Source organism: Calliphora vicina, chromosome 3, assembly GCF_958450345.1.
Source record: "Calliphora vicina chromosome 3, idCalVici1.1, whole genome shotgun sequence".
In the NCBI taxonomy this organism is placed as follows: domain Eukaryota; kingdom Metazoa; phylum Arthropoda; class Insecta; order Diptera; family Calliphoridae; genus Calliphora; species Calliphora vicina.
This window is the reverse complement of record NC_088782.1, coordinates 20,939,023-20,957,180: the sequence shown is the minus strand read 5'-3', so window position 1 is coordinate 20,957,180 and position 18,158 is coordinate 20,939,023. Positions and strand designations below refer to the sequence as shown.

At 33.1% G+C, this 18,158-nt stretch overlaps 3 protein-coding genes across 3 annotated transcripts; 2 read left to right on the top strand and 1 right to left on the bottom strand.

Annotated features, from left to right (window-relative positions):
• Window positions 1-1,953: 1,953 nt before the first annotated feature.
• Window positions 1,954-7,601, bottom strand: LOC135955312 (uncharacterized). The gene is made up of 4 exons (XM_065505664.1): window positions 7,513-7,601; window positions 3,701-7,461; window positions 2,526-2,869; window positions 1,954-2,043 (listed from the first exon to the last, which is right to left on the bottom strand). Exons 1-4 carry the CDS (start codon window positions 7,599-7,601, stop codon window positions 1,954-1,956), a joined length of 4,284 nt encoding a protein of 1,427 aa, XP_065361736.1.
• A 3,515-nt stretch (window positions 7,602-11,116) lies between these two features.
• Window positions 11,117-11,807, top strand: LOC135955952 (cuticle protein 38-like). The gene is made up of 2 exons (XM_065506386.1): window positions 11,117-11,128; window positions 11,195-11,807. Exons 1-2 carry the CDS (start codon window positions 11,117-11,119, stop codon window positions 11,708-11,710), a joined length of 528 nt encoding a protein of 175 aa, XP_065362458.1. The 3' UTR covers window positions 11,711-11,807.
• A 3,528-nt stretch (window positions 11,808-15,335) lies between these two features.
• On the top strand, window positions 15,336-16,016 carry LOC135955901 (cuticle protein 16.5-like). The gene is made up of 2 exons (XM_065506306.1): window positions 15,336-15,347; window positions 15,418-16,016. Exons 1-2 carry the CDS (start codon window positions 15,336-15,338, stop codon window positions 15,922-15,924), a joined length of 519 nt encoding a protein of 172 aa, XP_065362378.1. The 3' UTR covers window positions 15,925-16,016.
• The last annotated feature ends 2,142 nt before the right edge of the window (window positions 16,017-18,158 follow it).

The window sequence follows — 18,158 nt, the reverse complement described above, 5'->3', positions numbered from 1 at the left end:
GTCAACAATATGTTCCCAGAGGTCAGCAATATGTTTATAAATTTTTTTTTTTTAAAAAATTTATTAAAAATTTATAAAAAAAATTTAAAAAAAAAATTGGAAAAAACTTTTTTAAAAAAAATTAAAAATCAATTTCGAAAACAAAATTTTAATTTTGTTTACCTAAAAAATTTGTTTTAAAGTATTATTTGATGAAGGGTATATAAGATTCGACACAGACGAATATATCTTACTTGTTATATATATGTATATGTAGATGGCATTAGCGGTATAATATAAAAATTTGATTTTTTCACGCCCCTCTGCCCACAATACATACAACATACATACAAACAACCATTTTTGCAGTATTACCGCTGTCCAATTCTGAAGATTCCCTGAAAATTTCTTCAAAATCGGTCCAGAAGTTTTTGAGTTCATTCGGAACATACATACAAAAAACCTTTTTGATATATAAAGATTTTGAAATGGGATCTACTGCTAACTTATACATATATATTATACAAAGCAAGTTATTAAAATTTCGCAAATACTAAAATAATTACTAAACAACCATCTCTAATCCATGCGCCTACTACCAAAAATTAAATATTTTAAACTTGATTACAATTTGCATTAAATTAAATAAACATGACATTAATTATGTATTTAATTTAAACAAGTGCACAAAAACTCAAAAACTTTACAACAATTGTTTTAGTATTATATTACTATAAAAGATTGACAAAATTTTGCAGAAGACATCACTAACTCAGTGTCAATACTAAGATTAACATTCCAAAAAAAATACCACAAACTCCTTCTGTAATAATGTGTGTATTATTATTAAAATCTCCTCGTAGATTTTATAGCGCAGAGGGATGCGGGGAGAATCTATGAAGGAGATATCAATTATAATTACTCATAAATTGAGTAATTACAATTATAGGGAAAATAAAAGAAAGAAAAGAGATTAATTTCTTCTTCTATTTATATTTAGTGGGATAGAGTTTGAATTCTCACCTCTGGTTTTAATCGCCAAGAATAAAATAATGATTTTCTTTTTAACCAATTTTATTATAAATTCAATGTAGGTAAGTAGATATAATGAATATAATTTCACTTTAGGTAAGTATAAGGAGTATCAATTCAATTTAGTATAGGAGTATAAATTCAATATAATGAGTACTTCAAGGTATGATAGTTCTAAGGTAAGTAAAAGTTTAGGGACAATTTCAATTCAAGAAACTTCGGTTTTTGCTAAAACCGAAGATATTTTGCTATTATTTTCAGTAGTAGCAACTTATTTCCAAATATAATGTGTTTTGTAATAGATTCTATTCCACTTAAAACTAATTTTATAAGGGTTGCTAGCGTACAATAATAATTAGAAATATATAAAATTTTTGTTTTGTTATTTTTGAATTTGCTTGTTAAAAAAAAAGATTTAAATTTTTAATTAAGTGTCCAAATTGAATTTGGACATGGCGCCAGCCTCAGCTTTAGGCAACAGATGGCGTCTTATTATCTGTGGCACACAATACTTGGGCTAACGATTTGATTGCTTCTGCAAGTAGCTTGGCATCAGGGGTTGGTGGTAATGGTTGTTGATTCGGCTGTTGATGTGATGGTAGTTGCTGCTGACGTATTTGTGGTTGCTGTTGATGTTGTTGATTGGTGACAGTACTTCGGTGCTGTCTAGAGCGTTGTGGTGTTGGATGTAAAAGGGTGTGGTGATACCTATCGCACTTTTTGCAGGTATCCATTGATGTGCATGATCTCAGATCGTGACTTCTGGCCAAACAGTTTATGCAATAGTGGTTGCTCTCGACCATTTCTTCTCTCATTTCGACTGACATCTTCAAAAATTTGCGGCAAAACCTCAGAGCGTGAAAGCTTGTACAAAGCACACACTTATACACGTCCGGATCGCGGTGAATGATACGTCGAGTGTTGTTACGATTTTGGGGTTGTCTAGATTGACTCGAGCTTCTGCGTGACCTTAGGCGAGAGCTTAAGCGAGGACTCGGTCGAGTCGCGGTTAGTCTTCGGTTGGTTCTTGAGCTAGAGAAAAGAAACAGGCGTATTATATTAATATGTAGCTACTAAAATTGGAGAATATTGAAGCAAGTATGAATATGAGATACGAATAAAAATGAGTTAAAGTATTAATGAATGTCTTATGGAAACTAGAGTATGTGTGTATTGTAGGATTTGACATTTATATAACAGAGTTATAGTGGATTTAAAATTAGTTAATTAGAATTTTCATCAATCATAAAAGGAAGGTGACACAATTTTACTATTGGTCTAGTAATGATTCCTGTGGCAATGCGTACGTCAGCGGTACGCACGTTTTCATCTGAGCCGGGATAAGTCTTTACAATCCTACCTAATCGCCATTCGTAAGGTGGTTGCAAATCATCCATCACAACTACAAGATCTCCGATTTGTATATTTGGAACTGAGTTCTTCCATTTATATCGTTTGTGTAACGATTTTAAGTAGTCTTCTTTCCATCTGATCGAGAATTGATGGTGGATTACCTTGAGCTTTTCCCATCTATTTATAAGAGAAATATTCTGAATGTCTTGTTCTGGAAAAGCAATCAGAGGCGCACCTCTTAAAAAATGACCGGGAGTTAAAGCGGTTAAATCTGAAGGATCCTCTGATAATGCAGATATTGGGCGAGAGTTGAGAATACCTTCAATACGAGCTAGAATTGTGGAGAATTCTTCAAAAGTGAACCTTTGGGCTCCAGTGACTCGTTTCAGATGGAACTTAAAACTTTTAACAGCGGCTTCCCATAAGCCGCCCATGTGGGGAGCGTGTGGTGGTATAAATTTCCACTCGAAGCCATGTGTAATGTACTTTTGGGATATATCTTGGGCTGCATTTTTTACAAATATACTAAATTCGCGTTGGAGTAATCTACTTGCACCTAAAAAGTTCCTTCCATTGTCAGATACTACCCTTTGGGGGAGCCCCCGCCTCCCGATGAAGCGAGAGAATGCGGCCTGAAATGCAGCGGTCGACAAGTCTGAGCATGGTTCCAAGTGAAGTGCTTTTGTGCTAAAGCAAACGAAAACAGATACATAGCCTTTTACAAGTGCAGACTTTCGTAAGAGTGAAGTTTTGATCTCAAACGGGCCAGCGAAGTCAATACCAGTGATCTGAAATGGAGGTGACAGATTGCATCTTTCTGGGGGTAATGGAGCCATTATTTGCGAACATGGCTGCTGTTTGTGAATAATGCAAGTTTTACAGTGTCGAATTATTTTCTTCACTCGGGGTTTGAGCCTGAAAATATAAAATTCGGTCTGAACCATTCGACACATTTGACTACATTCAGCATGAGCTAGAAAATTGTGCAAGTGAGTGAGATAGAGATGGCAAAATCTGGAATTGCTTGGCAGTATTATGGGGTAACGCTCATTGTATGGTAGAGACGAACGAGCTAGTCTGCCATTGACCCGAAGGATTGAGTTTGAGTCAAGAAATGGGTTAAGTGGTTTTAAGGAACTTTTATTACTTATGGTTTGAGATCTAGACACACACTGATATTCTTCATAATAGTATGTTTTCTGAGACCGAATGAGAAGTCTAGATTTTACAAATTTTAGTTCGTCATAAGTTAGTTCATTTTGAGATATATGAGATATATTTGGCCTTATTTTCTTTATGCATTTATTAAAGAATCGAAAAACGTAACTTATCACACGTAAAGCTTTGTGGTACGAGGAAAATCTATTAAGAATATCATCTTCTTGAACTTCTGTGAGCAAAGTTTGTGTTTCATTAGTTTTTTCGACTATTTTGAGTGGGTTACGCTTTGGCCATTCTGACGAGGGTTTATGCAACCATGATGGTCCGTGCCACCAAAGGGTATTATGCGTAAGATCTTGAGGCCTACAGCCACGGGTTCCAAGATCTGCTGGATTATCGTGGGTGGACACATGACGCCATGTTGCATTTGGAACGAGACTATGAATTTGAGAAATGCGATTCGCAACATAAGTTTCCCATGTTGAAGGGGGTTTGGAGAGCCAACCTAGGACTATAGACGAATCAGTCCAGAGATATATTTCTGTATTGTTAAAATTCAATGATGACGTAACATAGCGCACTAGATTTGCCAATAAAACTGCACCGTTGAGTTCTAAACGTGGGAGACAAATAGTTTGTATTGGAGATACTTTGCTTTTCGCAGTTAATAAGTTTGAGAAGGTATTGTGTGTCTCAGTCTGACAGCGAATGTAGACGGTAGCACAATATGCGGCTTTGGAAGCATCTGAGAACCCATGTATTTGAACTGAATCTGATGGCGTGTATTGTAGCCAACGAGGAATGGAGATTGATTCTATCTTTGCAATATCTTGAACGAGGCTGTTCCAATTTTGAAGAGATTCTGGTGAAACTTCTTCATCCCAATCCAAACCTTCTAACCATAGCTGTTGCATTAGTATTTTTGCTCTGATGACTATGGGAGATAGCCATCCAGCAGGATCGAAAAGTTTGGCAACTGAGGATAAAATTTGGCGCTTAGTGATGCTTGTAGATTGATCGAATGGAGAAAAAGAATAACTGAATGTATCTGTAAGTGCGTTCCACTTTATACCAAGAGTTTTGGTTGAGCTTGATTCGTGAAAACGAAGAAAATCTAAATCATATAGATCTTCTTTTGGTAAATGAGTGAGTAATTGAGAATCATTAGCAGTGATTTTCTTTAAGGGTAATCCAGCTGATTTTAATGCGTTAATGAGTTCAGTTTGAGCCGATAGAGTCTCCTCTATAGAGAAACCTCCGGAGAGAATATCATCAACGTATGTTTCTGATCGCAAAATAGATGATGCTTTCGGATATTGGGATTCAGAATCGGATGCTAGCTGATTAAGCGTGCGAATTGCGAGATAAGGGGCGCAATTTACTCCGAAAGTAACAGTTTTTAACTGAAAATCTTTAATGGGACCGTCTTGTTGTGGTTGGAAAATAATTTTCTGAAAGGGTCTATCATCGGGATGTATTAGAATCTGGCGATACATCTTTTGTATATCACCATTGAATACGTATTTATATTTTCTCCAATTCAGAATTATAGTAATTAAAGAATTTTGTAATATGGGACCTGTGTAAAGTACATCATTGAGAGAGCACTGAGATTTTGTTTTTCTCGAGGCATTAAATACAACTCTCACTTTTGTGGTTTTGTGTTCTGGGCGAACAATCGCATGATGAGGTAGATAGAATGAGCTGTATTTACTTTGTGAAATGATTTCTTGAGATGAAGTTTCCTCCATGTGATCAAGAGTCAGATATTCGCTTAAGACCGCCTTATATTGGATTTGTAGCTCGGGATCTTTTGAAAGAGTTTTTTCCATTCTGGAATATTGGGCTAATGCTACAAACCGTGAAGAACCAAGAAAGAGCTTTTCGGGATATTCTTTCTTAAAAGGCAACCTAACTACATATCTGCCGTTTTCGTTTCGTGTTGTTGTTTCGCAATAGAGTTTCTCACAGATTTCATCTTCCTCTGAGATTGGATTAGCTGAGGGAATTTCTTCTTGCTCCCAAAACTTTTTTAGGATAGAGTTGAGTTCTGAAGTCTCAGAAGTGAAGACTGAGGTTGAAAAAGCTTGAATAGTTTCTGTTTTCATGGGACCACTAAGTACCCACCCAAAAACTGTGTTATAGGCCGAGGTTTGGCCACAAATATTTTTCTTCATGCCCTCAATATTTATAAAACGTTCATAATCATTGCCCAGAATGAGATCGATTTGGGATGATTTGTTAAAAGTTGGATCTGCTAAATCTAACTCTTTTAGTTCGGGTGATTTAGGGGCTTCAAACGTACATGATGGGAGATGTTTTGTTACTTTAGGTAACACAATTGCCTTAATGGGGATTTTCAAGTTGTATCTTTTAGCATATAATACCAACTCGCACTCTTTGCTAGCAGCTTGTTTTTGTCCGCCAATACCAACAATTTCAAAGTGCGATTTCTTAAATGGAAGTTGAAGCCGACTTCTTATCCTTTCGGTTAAAAATGTTCGTTGAGAGCCGGGATCGATTAAGGCTCTTATTGTAAAGAGCTCACCTCGGAATTCTATCTGCATTAATGCAGTACGTAAAAGAATATTTTCATTACTAGTAGAGCAATTAGCTTGAATTTGAGTAGATGTGTGAGGGAGCTCAATTTGCGTATTCTGTTGCATAATTTGAGTAGTGTTAGAGGAGGTACTTTGAGCATTGTTATTTTTATTCAACGAGCTGTCTTTTTGTTGATAACTTTCGGTTTTTGGGGTTAAATTTTGAGATCTTTTTGTCATATGTAACAAAGTGTGGTGTGTTTTCTTACAATAGAGACAAGTATGTTTGCTTTTACAATTTGCTTTTAAATGAGACGAGGCTAAGCAATTATTGCAAAACTTGTTTTTGAAGACATAATCAACTCTTTGTTGAACCGTAAAGGTTCTAAATTTGGGACAAGTTCTTAAGGAATGATTTTCATCGCAGAGCTTACAAAGAATTTCGCTAAGATGTTCTTGAGAGGTATAAGTCTGAATGTTATTTTGGGAACCATTTGTAATACTAAAGCAGTCCTTAGAAGTTCTAATACTTGTCAGACGTTCTACTGCCTCATATCTATCAATGAGAAATTGAGACATTTGAGACCACTTTGGGAGTTCACGGGGAGAACTTAACGATTGTTCCCAAAGAGAAAGAGTGAAATCTGGCAGTTTTGTTGAAATTAAGCGGATTAGAATAGGGTCCCAGCTCTCTACTGCTACACCGAGAGTTTTAAGAGTTGCGAGGGAGTCACTAACCGAAGATTGTATTCTTCTAATTGATTCGCTATCTTCATGAATAGCTGGAGGTATATTGAAGAGAATTTTAATTTGGTTGTCAACCAGAACTCGTTTATTTTCATAACGAGATTTCAGTGCATTCCAAGCGAGATCAAAATTTTCATGAGCTAATGGGTACCGTTTCACAATGTCTCCTGCTTCACCTCTTGTTTTGTTTCGGAGGTGATATAATTTTGTGACGGGAGAAAGTTTTGAGTGGTTTATGTAAACGGCAGTAAACATGTCTCTAAATGAGGGCCATTGTTCATAACTGCCTTTGAATACCTCTGTATCACATGGAGGGAGTTTGATACAATTACTGGCATTACCGGAGACAAAATTTTGTGTTAGAGCTTGTTGTGGTAGTGAGTAACGGGCTGTTGCTTCAAATCCTGGAACATTAGAAGTATCACTATGGACTGCCTTCATTAAGTCGAGGATTTGAGAAATACAAAGGTAATATGCATCTACACACGCATCGAAATTTTTTTTGGATGCATCCTTAAATTCGGGTTTGGCTACATCATCATGAGCTAACATAACTCTTTCATACGAAGAATCCACTTTAGCCCATCTCGATTCTAAATCTTTGAGCTTGACTTCTAAAACTGATTCACTCTGTTCTTCTACAGGTGTTCTATTGAATTTATTACAAAACTGAAGTAAATGGTCGCAATCAAATACAAACCTCTCTTTAGGAGAAGAATTTGCTTCGCTACGAGATTCGGATGTCGTTTTGTGAGATGTGGAAGTCATGCTACCAGATGTAGATGTCATGAATGGGAACAAATAAATGTTTATCTTAGAAATTTGTTATGGATAAAAAAGTACGCTGTTCTGTAGCTAAGGTCTTAAGGATATACAAGGGAATATAGTGAATTTTAGAGTTTAGCAATAGTACTTATTCAGAGTTAGGGGTATATAATTATAGTATTTAATTTACTTTGTTGTTTATTACCTTTATTTAGTGAGGGACTATAAGGAAATATCACTAGATACTTGTAATCTAGTTGAAATTACAGTGATACTATGAAAAGGTAATGGATTGGTGAATTTTTAAGATTGTTCTTTAAAAAAGTAAAATTTTTTTTTTCCAATTATTTTACCAATATTTTAGGGCTAAACTAAGCAAAACATCGAATCTTACTATTTAGCACTATTTAAGGATTAAGGGGCTATATGTTTATAGCACTAGATACCTGTTATCTAGTCAGCGTTAGGCTAAATAGTGAGTTTTTGAGTTTTTAAATTGCTTTTTATTATATTCTCTTTCCGTAATTGAGGCTATATAATTATAGCACTAGATACCTGTTATCTAGTTAAATTTAAATGAGAATATGAAAAAAGTGATAGATTGGTAAATATTAGCTAACTTTAAGACAAATATGGATTATTGTAGGGGATTATATGAGATAATCACTAGCAATTTTCTAAAAATTGTATTCAAAATAATGTAAAGCTTGACAAATAATTATAATAAATGAGCATTTGCCAAATTAGTGTAGAGATAAAATGTTTATTCTTGATCTTAGGTAACGATTAGCTTTTCAAAACAATAGTTTAATTAGGTATAGAACCAAGTTGTATTGTATTGAATAATTTAAATTATGAGAAGAGAAATAAATGTTTTTGAATTTTAATTTTCTATTATATAAGAAAATCTTTAAATTTTTCAAAATTTGTTTGTTGATTTTAATTATTAATTGTAAATTCCTTCTGCTAGTTTTATTTTGTTTAAATTTATGTTAATTTTTTAATTACCAAAAAGGAGCTCAATGGTAACCCTTGTTGATAATTGCATACACAAAATGTTTTTATTATATACCAGGGATGGGAATTTTAGTGCAATTTGAAATTTATTGTATATGTGAAGGTTCAGTATAAACAAATTATGGATTTTTTTGTTTTTCAATAAATATCGTTCACTGTTCCACCAAATAATTATTAATTTTTGTGCTCTATTTTTTAATTACTAATAGCTTGTGTAATTATGTATAGATCGTGTTTTTTAAGCTTATATGTACAATTTTTTTTAGTTTTTTGCAATGGACTGTATGTGTTATGTTGGAAATAATTTAATGTTAAAGAGTAATTACCCTTTTATTAAAATTACACGAACAAAAATGTATTACACCACATTAGAAGAGAACAGATTTCGTTTTCGACGAGTTATAAACTTTATTTGCAATAACTTTTAATTTATTTACAATTATTGCAATATTTTACTCTTAAATTTGGATCACTTTCGATTTATCATAAAAAAGGAGCTCACAAAAAAATTTGGTGGTTGAAAAAAAATTACAGCTTAAGAGAGCAAAGTACGATAAATTTCAAGAGCACTTTATGTAACTTGAGAAGAGAAAATGTTATAAACTTAAACACTTTCTTGGGCTAATTTAATTACTTTTGGTGTATCATTTCTTTTTAAATTTGTTCTTTTTATGTATTATGTATTTTGATTTTGTTTTAATGTAAATGCAATTATAAATACCTTAAATTCCAACGAAGGCATACAACATTTATTTTCTCGTTTATTATTTCTTATTTTTCGTTTCTTTTTTTTTTATGTTAAACTGGATAGAAATAGCGGGACACTTTTTTTTTTTATATATATGTATGTACTTAAGAACACTATTGGGTAAGGAAAAAAATTATGTATATTAGGTAGGAAAAATTATGCCGTTAAATTAGAAAAATTTTCTTATATATGTATATATACCGTTTTACTTTTTAAAAAATGAAGATCAATTTGTTGTCCGTTTTATTTAATATAGCGCACTGATCTTTCCTTTTAGGGATACATACATATGCTTTAAAATTTTAAATTTCAATATGGCGCAAAATATATAATTTTTTGCTATATTTTTTTTGACTTAATATGGCGAAAATTTTTATTTCTTTTTCTTCGAGTTGCTAATTAATATGGCGAATTTTATACGTGCAATATATATTTTTATGAAATTTTTTACTTTTTTTTTTTTTTTGATAAATTAATATGGCGAATTATATACGCAAAATAGGTATATTTGGTTTTTTTTTTTTTTGGCTTTTTGGAATTTTTTACTTTTTGTGTAAATTAATATGGCGGACTATATACATACATATTTCTAGGGCTAAGTGCAATTTTTATTTTTGTTAAAAACTGTATGTACAGATTTTGGGATAAGTGCAATTTTTTTTGTTTAACTGTATGTACATATATATGTATATACTTATGTATATTTTTTAATAAGTGCAATTTTTTCTTATTTTTACTATAAAATTATTACAATATATGTACTCTTTTTTATATTTTCAAATTCAAACACTTTTTGTTATTTAGTTGTAAGATTTATGGGTTTTATTCTATTTTTTTTTTTACTTTTTGCACTCGTTGCTTTTGTTTTTTACGATTTTAATATTTTTCGCGTTTGTTGTATGTTTTTGTTGGTATGTTTGCTTGTATTTATGTGTGGGATTTTAATTTAATATAAGTAACTTACTTTGTGATGATTGATTTAATACTGATGAGATTTGTTCTTTTATTTTGTCATTTACCTCATGTTGATCTCTTCTTGTTGTTTTTATGCAGAGATTTTGTTTGTTTGTTTGATGGCTAGTAATTTAGAGACTCGAATGGACCATGTAATAATGTGTGTATTATTATTAAAATCTCCTCGTAGATTTTATAGCGCAGAGGGATGCGGGGAGAATCTATGAAGGAGATATCAATTATAATTACTCATAAATTGAGTAATTACAATTATAGGGAAAATAAAAGAAAGAAAAGAGATTAATTTCTTCTTCTATTTATATTTAGTGGGATAGAGTTTGAATTCTCACCTCTGGTTTTAATCGCCAAGAATAAAATAATGATTTTCTTTTTAACCAATTTTATTATAAATTCAATGTAGGTAAGTAGATATAATGAATATAATTTCACTTTAGGTAAGTATAAGGAGTATCAATTCAATTTAGTATAGGAGTATAAATTCAATATAATGAGTACTTCAAGGTATGATAGTTCTAAGGTAAGTAAAAGTTTAGGGACAATTTCAATTCAAGAAACTTCGGTTTTTGCTAAAACCGAAGATATTTTGCTATTATTTTCAGTAGTAGCAACTTATTTCCAAATATAATGTGTTTTGTAATAGATTCTATTCCACTTAAAACTAATTTTATAAGGGTTGCTAGCGTACAATAATAATTAGAAATATATAAAATTTTTGTTTTGTTATTTTTGAATTTGCTTGTTAAAAAAAAAGATTTAAATTTTTAATTAAGTGTCCAAATTGAATTTGGACACCTTCAATATGTTCAAATTTGTAAGTTGTATTAAAAAAATGTTTGAAATAAATACATTTTATTAATTTACTACATCACTTTAATAGGTTGTTGTCTTTGCTGCCTGCTTCGCTTATGCTGCTGCCGGTGTTGTTCATCAAACAGCTTTTGCTGCTGCTCCCGCTGCTGTAGCTTATGCTAACGCTCCCTTGTATGCCGCTGGTGGCAGCCAACAAATTGATGTTCGTCACAATTACGATGGCACTTTGTCTTCATACACCACCACCCCATTCGGTTACACTTCTCCCATCTCTAGCCGTTATGTAGCCGGTGCTCCTGCTGCCTATGCCGCACCAGCAGCTTTTGCCGCTCCCTCTGCTTATGCTCGTTATGCCGCCCCTGCTGCTTATGCCGCTGCCCCAGCTGCCTTTGCTGCTCCTGCCGCTTATGCTGGTTATGCCGCTCCTGCTGCCTACGCTGCTCCTGCTAAATATGTTGCTTCCGCTGGTGTTGCTACACCTTTCGCTGTAGCTTCTCCTTATGCTGCTCCCTATGCCGCTCATTATGCTGCTCCTTATGCTGCTCCTCATTTTGCTGCTGCCCCCGCTAAAGTAGTTGTTTAAATTTGTTTACTACAAATTTTGTCTTACTTACTTTTTGTTTTGTTTGTTAATAATGAATAAATATTTATTGTTCTTTTTTTAAATATTAATTAAACAATTTTTATTTTTTTGTAATCCTTAATCTTCACTATCCAATATATGAGACTTTTAACTCATTGCACAATGATGATGCGCTAAAATTAGTAACGTTTCAATGACTGCACCGAAACGTTGCAACTTTGAAATATAAAAAGGTGTTCATTATTTGAGATAATTATTTGAAAAGATGTGAAATTAAAAAAAAAACATGTAAGAGTCTTATATTCGGCTGTTGCGAATATTGAATTTTTTTTATATAGTGGTTATATTGGGGGTTGGGCCAATTATGGACCGATCCTCACAATAGTTGCTGGAAAGATGTTGGTTCATATAAAACTTGTTTTTGTCCAATTTCATCACGTTATTTATTATTATAAGACAATGATGAATCTTCAAGTGATTTTATGAGGGGGATCTTGTATGGGGACTAGGGACAAATGTTGCCAGATTTTCACCATACTTTACAGTATAACTTCACAGTACTTAGAACTAATTTGTGTAAAATTTTATCAGAATTGCCGCATAATCAACATATTTATAACTGTTCAAACAGTATTCCGGGGGGACATTTGTATGGGGGCTAGGTGAAATCAAGGACCGATATTGAACATTTTCAAACTTTATCAACAGAGAGTATTTGTAGAAAATTTCAGCCAGCTATCTCCTTTTGTTTGGATTCTATCGTGTTTTGAACAGACAGACGGATGGACGGACATAGCTGGATCGTCTTACAATCCTATGAGGACCCAGAATATATCTACAACTACTAATACAAGATATTGGAAAATTATTTAACTTTTTAAGTCCTCCGCAACCCATGGAAGCCGGAGTTCCCCAAGGCAGTATCCTGGGACACTTTTTATACTTGATATATACATACGTCTGATATGCCAACTAACAATGATGAGACTGCTATTCTAAGCATTCTTAAAAAGCCTCAAGAAGCGTCTAGTTACTTATACATCTAGATCGTCGCCTTACATGGAAAAGTCATAGAGATGCAAAGTTGACACAAATGAAATTAAAATGAATTCAAATTAGTTGTCTTATTGACATAAACTCTATGCTTAGTTTGGATTGTAAAGTTCTACTTTGTAACTCGATCATAAAACATATATGCTGTTATAGGGTCCAGCTATGAGATACGGCCCCAGCTTCAATTATTGAAAAAGTTTTTAAGAATGATAACATTTGCCCCCTGGTATATCACAAAGATCTAAACGTTCCCATTGCAAAAACTAAGATCAAGAAACATGTAGAAAAATATTTAAAACAAGTAAGAAAGTATGGTCGGTCAAGCCCGACCATATAATACCCTACACTAAGTAAAAGAGCAAAAACATTTTTCTTTTAAAATTTCAATAACTTATATTTTTGACTGATTTTCTGAAGTGGTCCTTATACGGGGGCTATGACCAATTATGGACCGATTACCATGAAATTAGGTGGTGTGATTTGTGTCTATATGAAAGTTTACTATGTTGAATTTTGTGAGTATACCAACATTTTAAAGCGATTTATGCACGTTAAAGTGATTTTCGGAAGCGGGTCTATATGGGAGCTATGACTAATTATGGACCGATCGTAACAAAATTTGGTGACATGAATTTTGTATATACAAAACTTATTTGGAGCGCAATTTGTGGAGATACATTTAGAAATTAAAAATTTATGACCGATAAAGTCCAATTTCGGAACGACATTTGTATGGGGGCTAGGTGAAATAATGGACCGATGTCAGCCAGTTTCAATAGGCTTTGTCCTTGGGCCGAAGAAGTAATATGTACCAAATTTTATCGAAATGTCTTCAAAATAGCGACCTGTACTCTGCGCATGGTTTACATGGACAGCCAGCCGACCAGACGGACGGGCGGACATCGTTTAATCGACTCAGAAAGTGATACTAAGTCGATCGGTATACTTCAAGGTGGGTGTTAGACTAATATTTTTGGGCGTTACAAACATCTGCACAAACGCATTATACCCTCCCCACTATGGTGGTGTAGGGTATAAAAAGCTTGAAATCCACCCAAAATTCACAGGCCCGCAACATGTTAGATAAAAGTGTCGACATTCGCTTACGAGGCAGGCACACAGCAGACCAAATCCAAAGACAAGAAGGATGATTGCCAATTTAATCAGATCAACAATGGATAAACAATGTGATTTGCAGAGTGGGATAATGGGTCATATTATGGAAATCCTGTAATTAGATTTCGTGATTTCGCTCTATTCGAAGATTTATGCTCGTTAAAGTGATTTTACGAAGTTGTTCTTGTATGGGAACTATGTCCAACTAAGTTCAGTTCGTCCAAAAATTAGATCGGGTGATTTCTAAATACATATATTCAAGTGATTCTGAAAATTTAGAAATTTGTTAAAATTGTCTAAAATTATATACACATAATTGCCCATAGCATTGAAACTACTTAAAGAACAGCATAATATTCGAATCAATTTTAAAGCCAAATATACTTTTTTTAAAATGGTGTGAATAAAATTGTTTACTTCCGAAAGGTTAAAGGTCAATATTCGGCGATCAATGTAAAAAATTTCAAAGATCGCGGGACACCTATACTCTCTACTATATTAGTGCAAAAAACTTTCGATGGAGACTCGATTAGTTCAGGAGTTATAAAAAAAACGTTATTAAAAGTACGTTTTTTTATATAAATTCATATACAAATTTAAGCAAATAGAAATGGAAAGGTTTTCCGATGAAAAAGTCATTGATTTGAGGAACCCTTTGGAACCGTAATATGTGTTGTAAATTTCATTTAAATCGAAGATGTCAAATCCGAAAATAGCAATTTTCTGTCCGTTCTGATATGGATTCTTCATCAATAGTCAGGATTTATAGATATCTTGTGAACTAAATTAATTGTTATATATGATAAATCTTCCATTTCGCTCAAATGTTAGGCAATGTTTCAAGGTGTTCAAACCTGGAAACCTATTTGTTATAATTAAACTTGAACTCATTAAAAACTATGCCAACAATTGAAAACATAAGTATAACAATTAAATATGTAAACAACCAAATACAAAAAGTATTACATATTTATTCCCCAACTCTAAGATTAGCCATCTGTTAAAATGTAAAATAAAACTTGCCAAATGCATTTCAAATGTCTTAAAAGTACATGACCAAGGTCATCATTGCATTTTAAACCTAAACACAAACATGTAATGTCTTAAAAAAAAACTATTTCCTTCCGAATTAAAAGTCTCGAGACTACAAACGCCTACAAATTAACTACTACTTTTCAAAAACTTTATAAACAGATCACGTTTTTAAACCCAATACTCCATCGTACATGTAAATAAGTTTGGTAACTATAATCGTGTACACATAGCTGAATGAAAGTACATTTTATTTATTGGTTTATGGTGTCATCTGCCAAATTGTAACCAACAAAAAAATCAAAAGAAAATACTTTAGTTGTATTACTATAAAAGCTTAAAACAATTATTAGGTAGTCATCATTAACCATTTAACCATACCTCAATAAACTAACCAAAGAAACCTATTTTAAATCCTTTCAAAATGTTCAAATTCGTAAGTTTGTGGGAATTTTAGGAAACTATTAAATAAATTACTAATTATGTCTACTTTATTCATTTTAAAGGTTGCTGTCTTTGCTGCTTGCTTCGCTGTTGCTGCTGCCGGTGTTGTTCATCCCACTGCTTTTGCTGCTGCTCCCGTAGCTTATGCCAATGCTCCTTTGTATGCCGCTGGTGGTAGTCAACAAATTGATGTTCGTCACAACTACGATGGCACTTTGTCTTCATACACCACCACCCCATTCGGTTACACTTCTCCCATCTCTAGCCGTTATGTAGCTGGTGCTCCCGCTGCCCCAGCTGCTTTTGCTGCCCCTGCTGCTTATGCTGCCGCACCTGCTGCTTTTGCCGCTCCCGCTGCTTATGCTGCTCCCGCTAAATTTGTAGGCCCAGCTGGTGTTGCTGCTCCTTATGCTGTAGCTTCTCCTTATGCTGCTCCCTACGCTGCTTATGCTGCTGCCCCTGCTCACTATGCCGCTCCCTATGCTGCTGCTCCCGCTCACTATGCCGCTCCTTATGCTGCTGGTTTCGCCACCCCTTTCGCTGCTGCTCCCGCTAAAGTAGTTGTTTAAATTTGACTGCAAAGACATTTTTAATTTTAATTCTTGTTAATTTTTGTTATTATTTTGTTTTATTAACGAATAAATTTTTTATAATTTAATTTGATTCAATGCCTTCACAGATTTATAAAGCCCTATTTTATTTGGCTTTTTAATCTTTTAAATTAGCTCCAGAATGTTTTTATTCTATCTAGTAACTACCCGTCTCTTTTTAACAAATACCTCTTCACAGTGTTTGTAATTAATGAGAAGATAAATTGGATAGGTTTCCCAAACATCTCACAACTATAAAATTAATTTCTAAGATATAAAAACTAGCTGAACCCGGTCCGCGTTGCTGGCCCTTACAATAATTCTGTTTTATATTGCAACTCGATTTGAATATACAGTGTCGGACAAAAAGTTTGGCCACAATTACTGACCTTGAAATCATTAGCGGTATAGTGTCATTAGCGGTATAGTGTAAAAATTTGATTTTACCACTCCCCTCCGCCCACAGACCGAAAATCAAAAATCTGAAGATTCACTGAAAATTTGATAAAAATCGGTCCAGCCATATCTCCGGAACCACTATATTCCGTGCAAACTTCACATAAACCATCTACAGACCATCCCCAACGTACCCTGAAATTTTGGTTGAAATCGGTCTACCCGTTTTCGCAGTTAGTGGTGACATCAAAATGTACACTTCTTTTTATATATAAGATTTGGGGGTATCTAGGCTTTAGATTCCTAATCTTTCGACACTAATCAAAAGCAGAAAATTGGGATCGTATTAAATTTTGCATATACCCTAAGTGTCCCACTTTACGACCTTGTTACTGCTCTCCACCCGATATTCTATAATGCCAAAATTACTTAAAGTGGAATGTTCATTGTCTTAACTAGATATCCAGAAAATCTAAACATTTAAATTGACCATTCAAATTATTAGGAAAATATCGAGTTTCTGATATCACTCGGAATGATTTATGGAAAGTTAATTAATCAATACACTTAGGTCTCGTTTTATGCGATAGATGCGTTCCAAAAAAAACGCATAAATTGAATTCGCATAAAACGATAATCTAGCTTCATATAAAATTTAATGATTCGTTCCAAAATTCTGAAAAACCGCATAAATTCAGTTTTTAATTAAAAAATAAGAACAAAATCGCATAAAAAAATCAACAAAAATATATTTATTTAATTTGCTTAAACAATAAAAACAAAATACGTTAAAAAAAATAAACAAAAATATTTATAATTACAGAAAAAGTGAAAATGATCCAAAAAAAATTAGCTAACACATTTTTTAAGGAAATTCTGTAAATATGCATGATTAATCTGAATCACTGAATAATTGTCTGCATCGGTTTGGAATTGGTTCAACGTCGCTTTCATCACTAGATGATATAATCATATTGTAAAATATTATATTCATCACTAGAATTTAAAAAAAAACATCTAAGATTTTAAAATCTGTAAAAATTCTAAAAAAACGTTAATTTAAAAATCGCATAAAACGAGACCTGAGTATAGATATTGATGTGTTATTGAAGAAATATCCTTATAAATTAACCCCTAAAGGGGAAACATAAAATGTTTCAAATTATTAGATTTTTGGAAAACGACCCAGCGTGGGTTATAAAAAAGTTATTCTAGAAAACCGTTTTCAGTGATGTTCGTCAATTTGTCGCCCTGTAGCTCAGTCAGTTTTTATCCGACTTTAAATTTTTTAACGGGTTTGGAAAGAAAATTGATTAGGCTTTAAAATGCCGTGCATTTTTTGATAAATTTTTAAGTCATAAGTACTGTTTATGTTAAGAATATCTAAAAGAAAAACAAAATCTATTAACTTTTTTGATTTTAGTCGCATTTCATTACTTATTTTGATATGAAAGCTTATAAAATATATACCAAACATTAATTATTCAAATCGGATGAAAATTGTAAAAGTTATTTAACTTTTCATTAACATTTTTTTAGTATTTTCTCCTCCAGCTAGGGTTTTTATCCCGGGAATTCCCGGTACAAATTTCCCGGGAATTTTGCCAATTTTTCATCCCGATTCCCGGGATTTTTAGTCGGGAATCCCGGGAATTAAAAACTGACGAAAATACATAGAAAACAAGTTAGATCTCTATTTTTTTCACCAAAAAACAGTAAAAAGTTTTTTACAGTTTTTTGCTTATATCTCGGCAATAATAGACCGCTTATTATTATTTATTAGGGGTTTTTCGTATGAAAATTTAAAAAGTGAATTC

Bases quoted from the DNA above. Each gene is read 5' to 3' on its own strand.
- LOC135955312 (XM_065505664.1), bottom strand. From the start codon at position 7,601: ATGACATCTACATCTGGTAGCATGACTTCCACATCTCACAAAACGACA. The intron at 7,462-7,512 runs GTTTGTATTTGA...TAAATTCAATAG, and splicing joins AATTCTTCTCCTAAAGAGAG to AACACCTGTAGAAGAACAGA. The intron at 2,870-3,700 runs GTGTGATAAGTT...TAAAAAATGCAG, and splicing joins CTCGTACCACAAAGCTTTAC to CCCAAGATATATCCCAAAAG.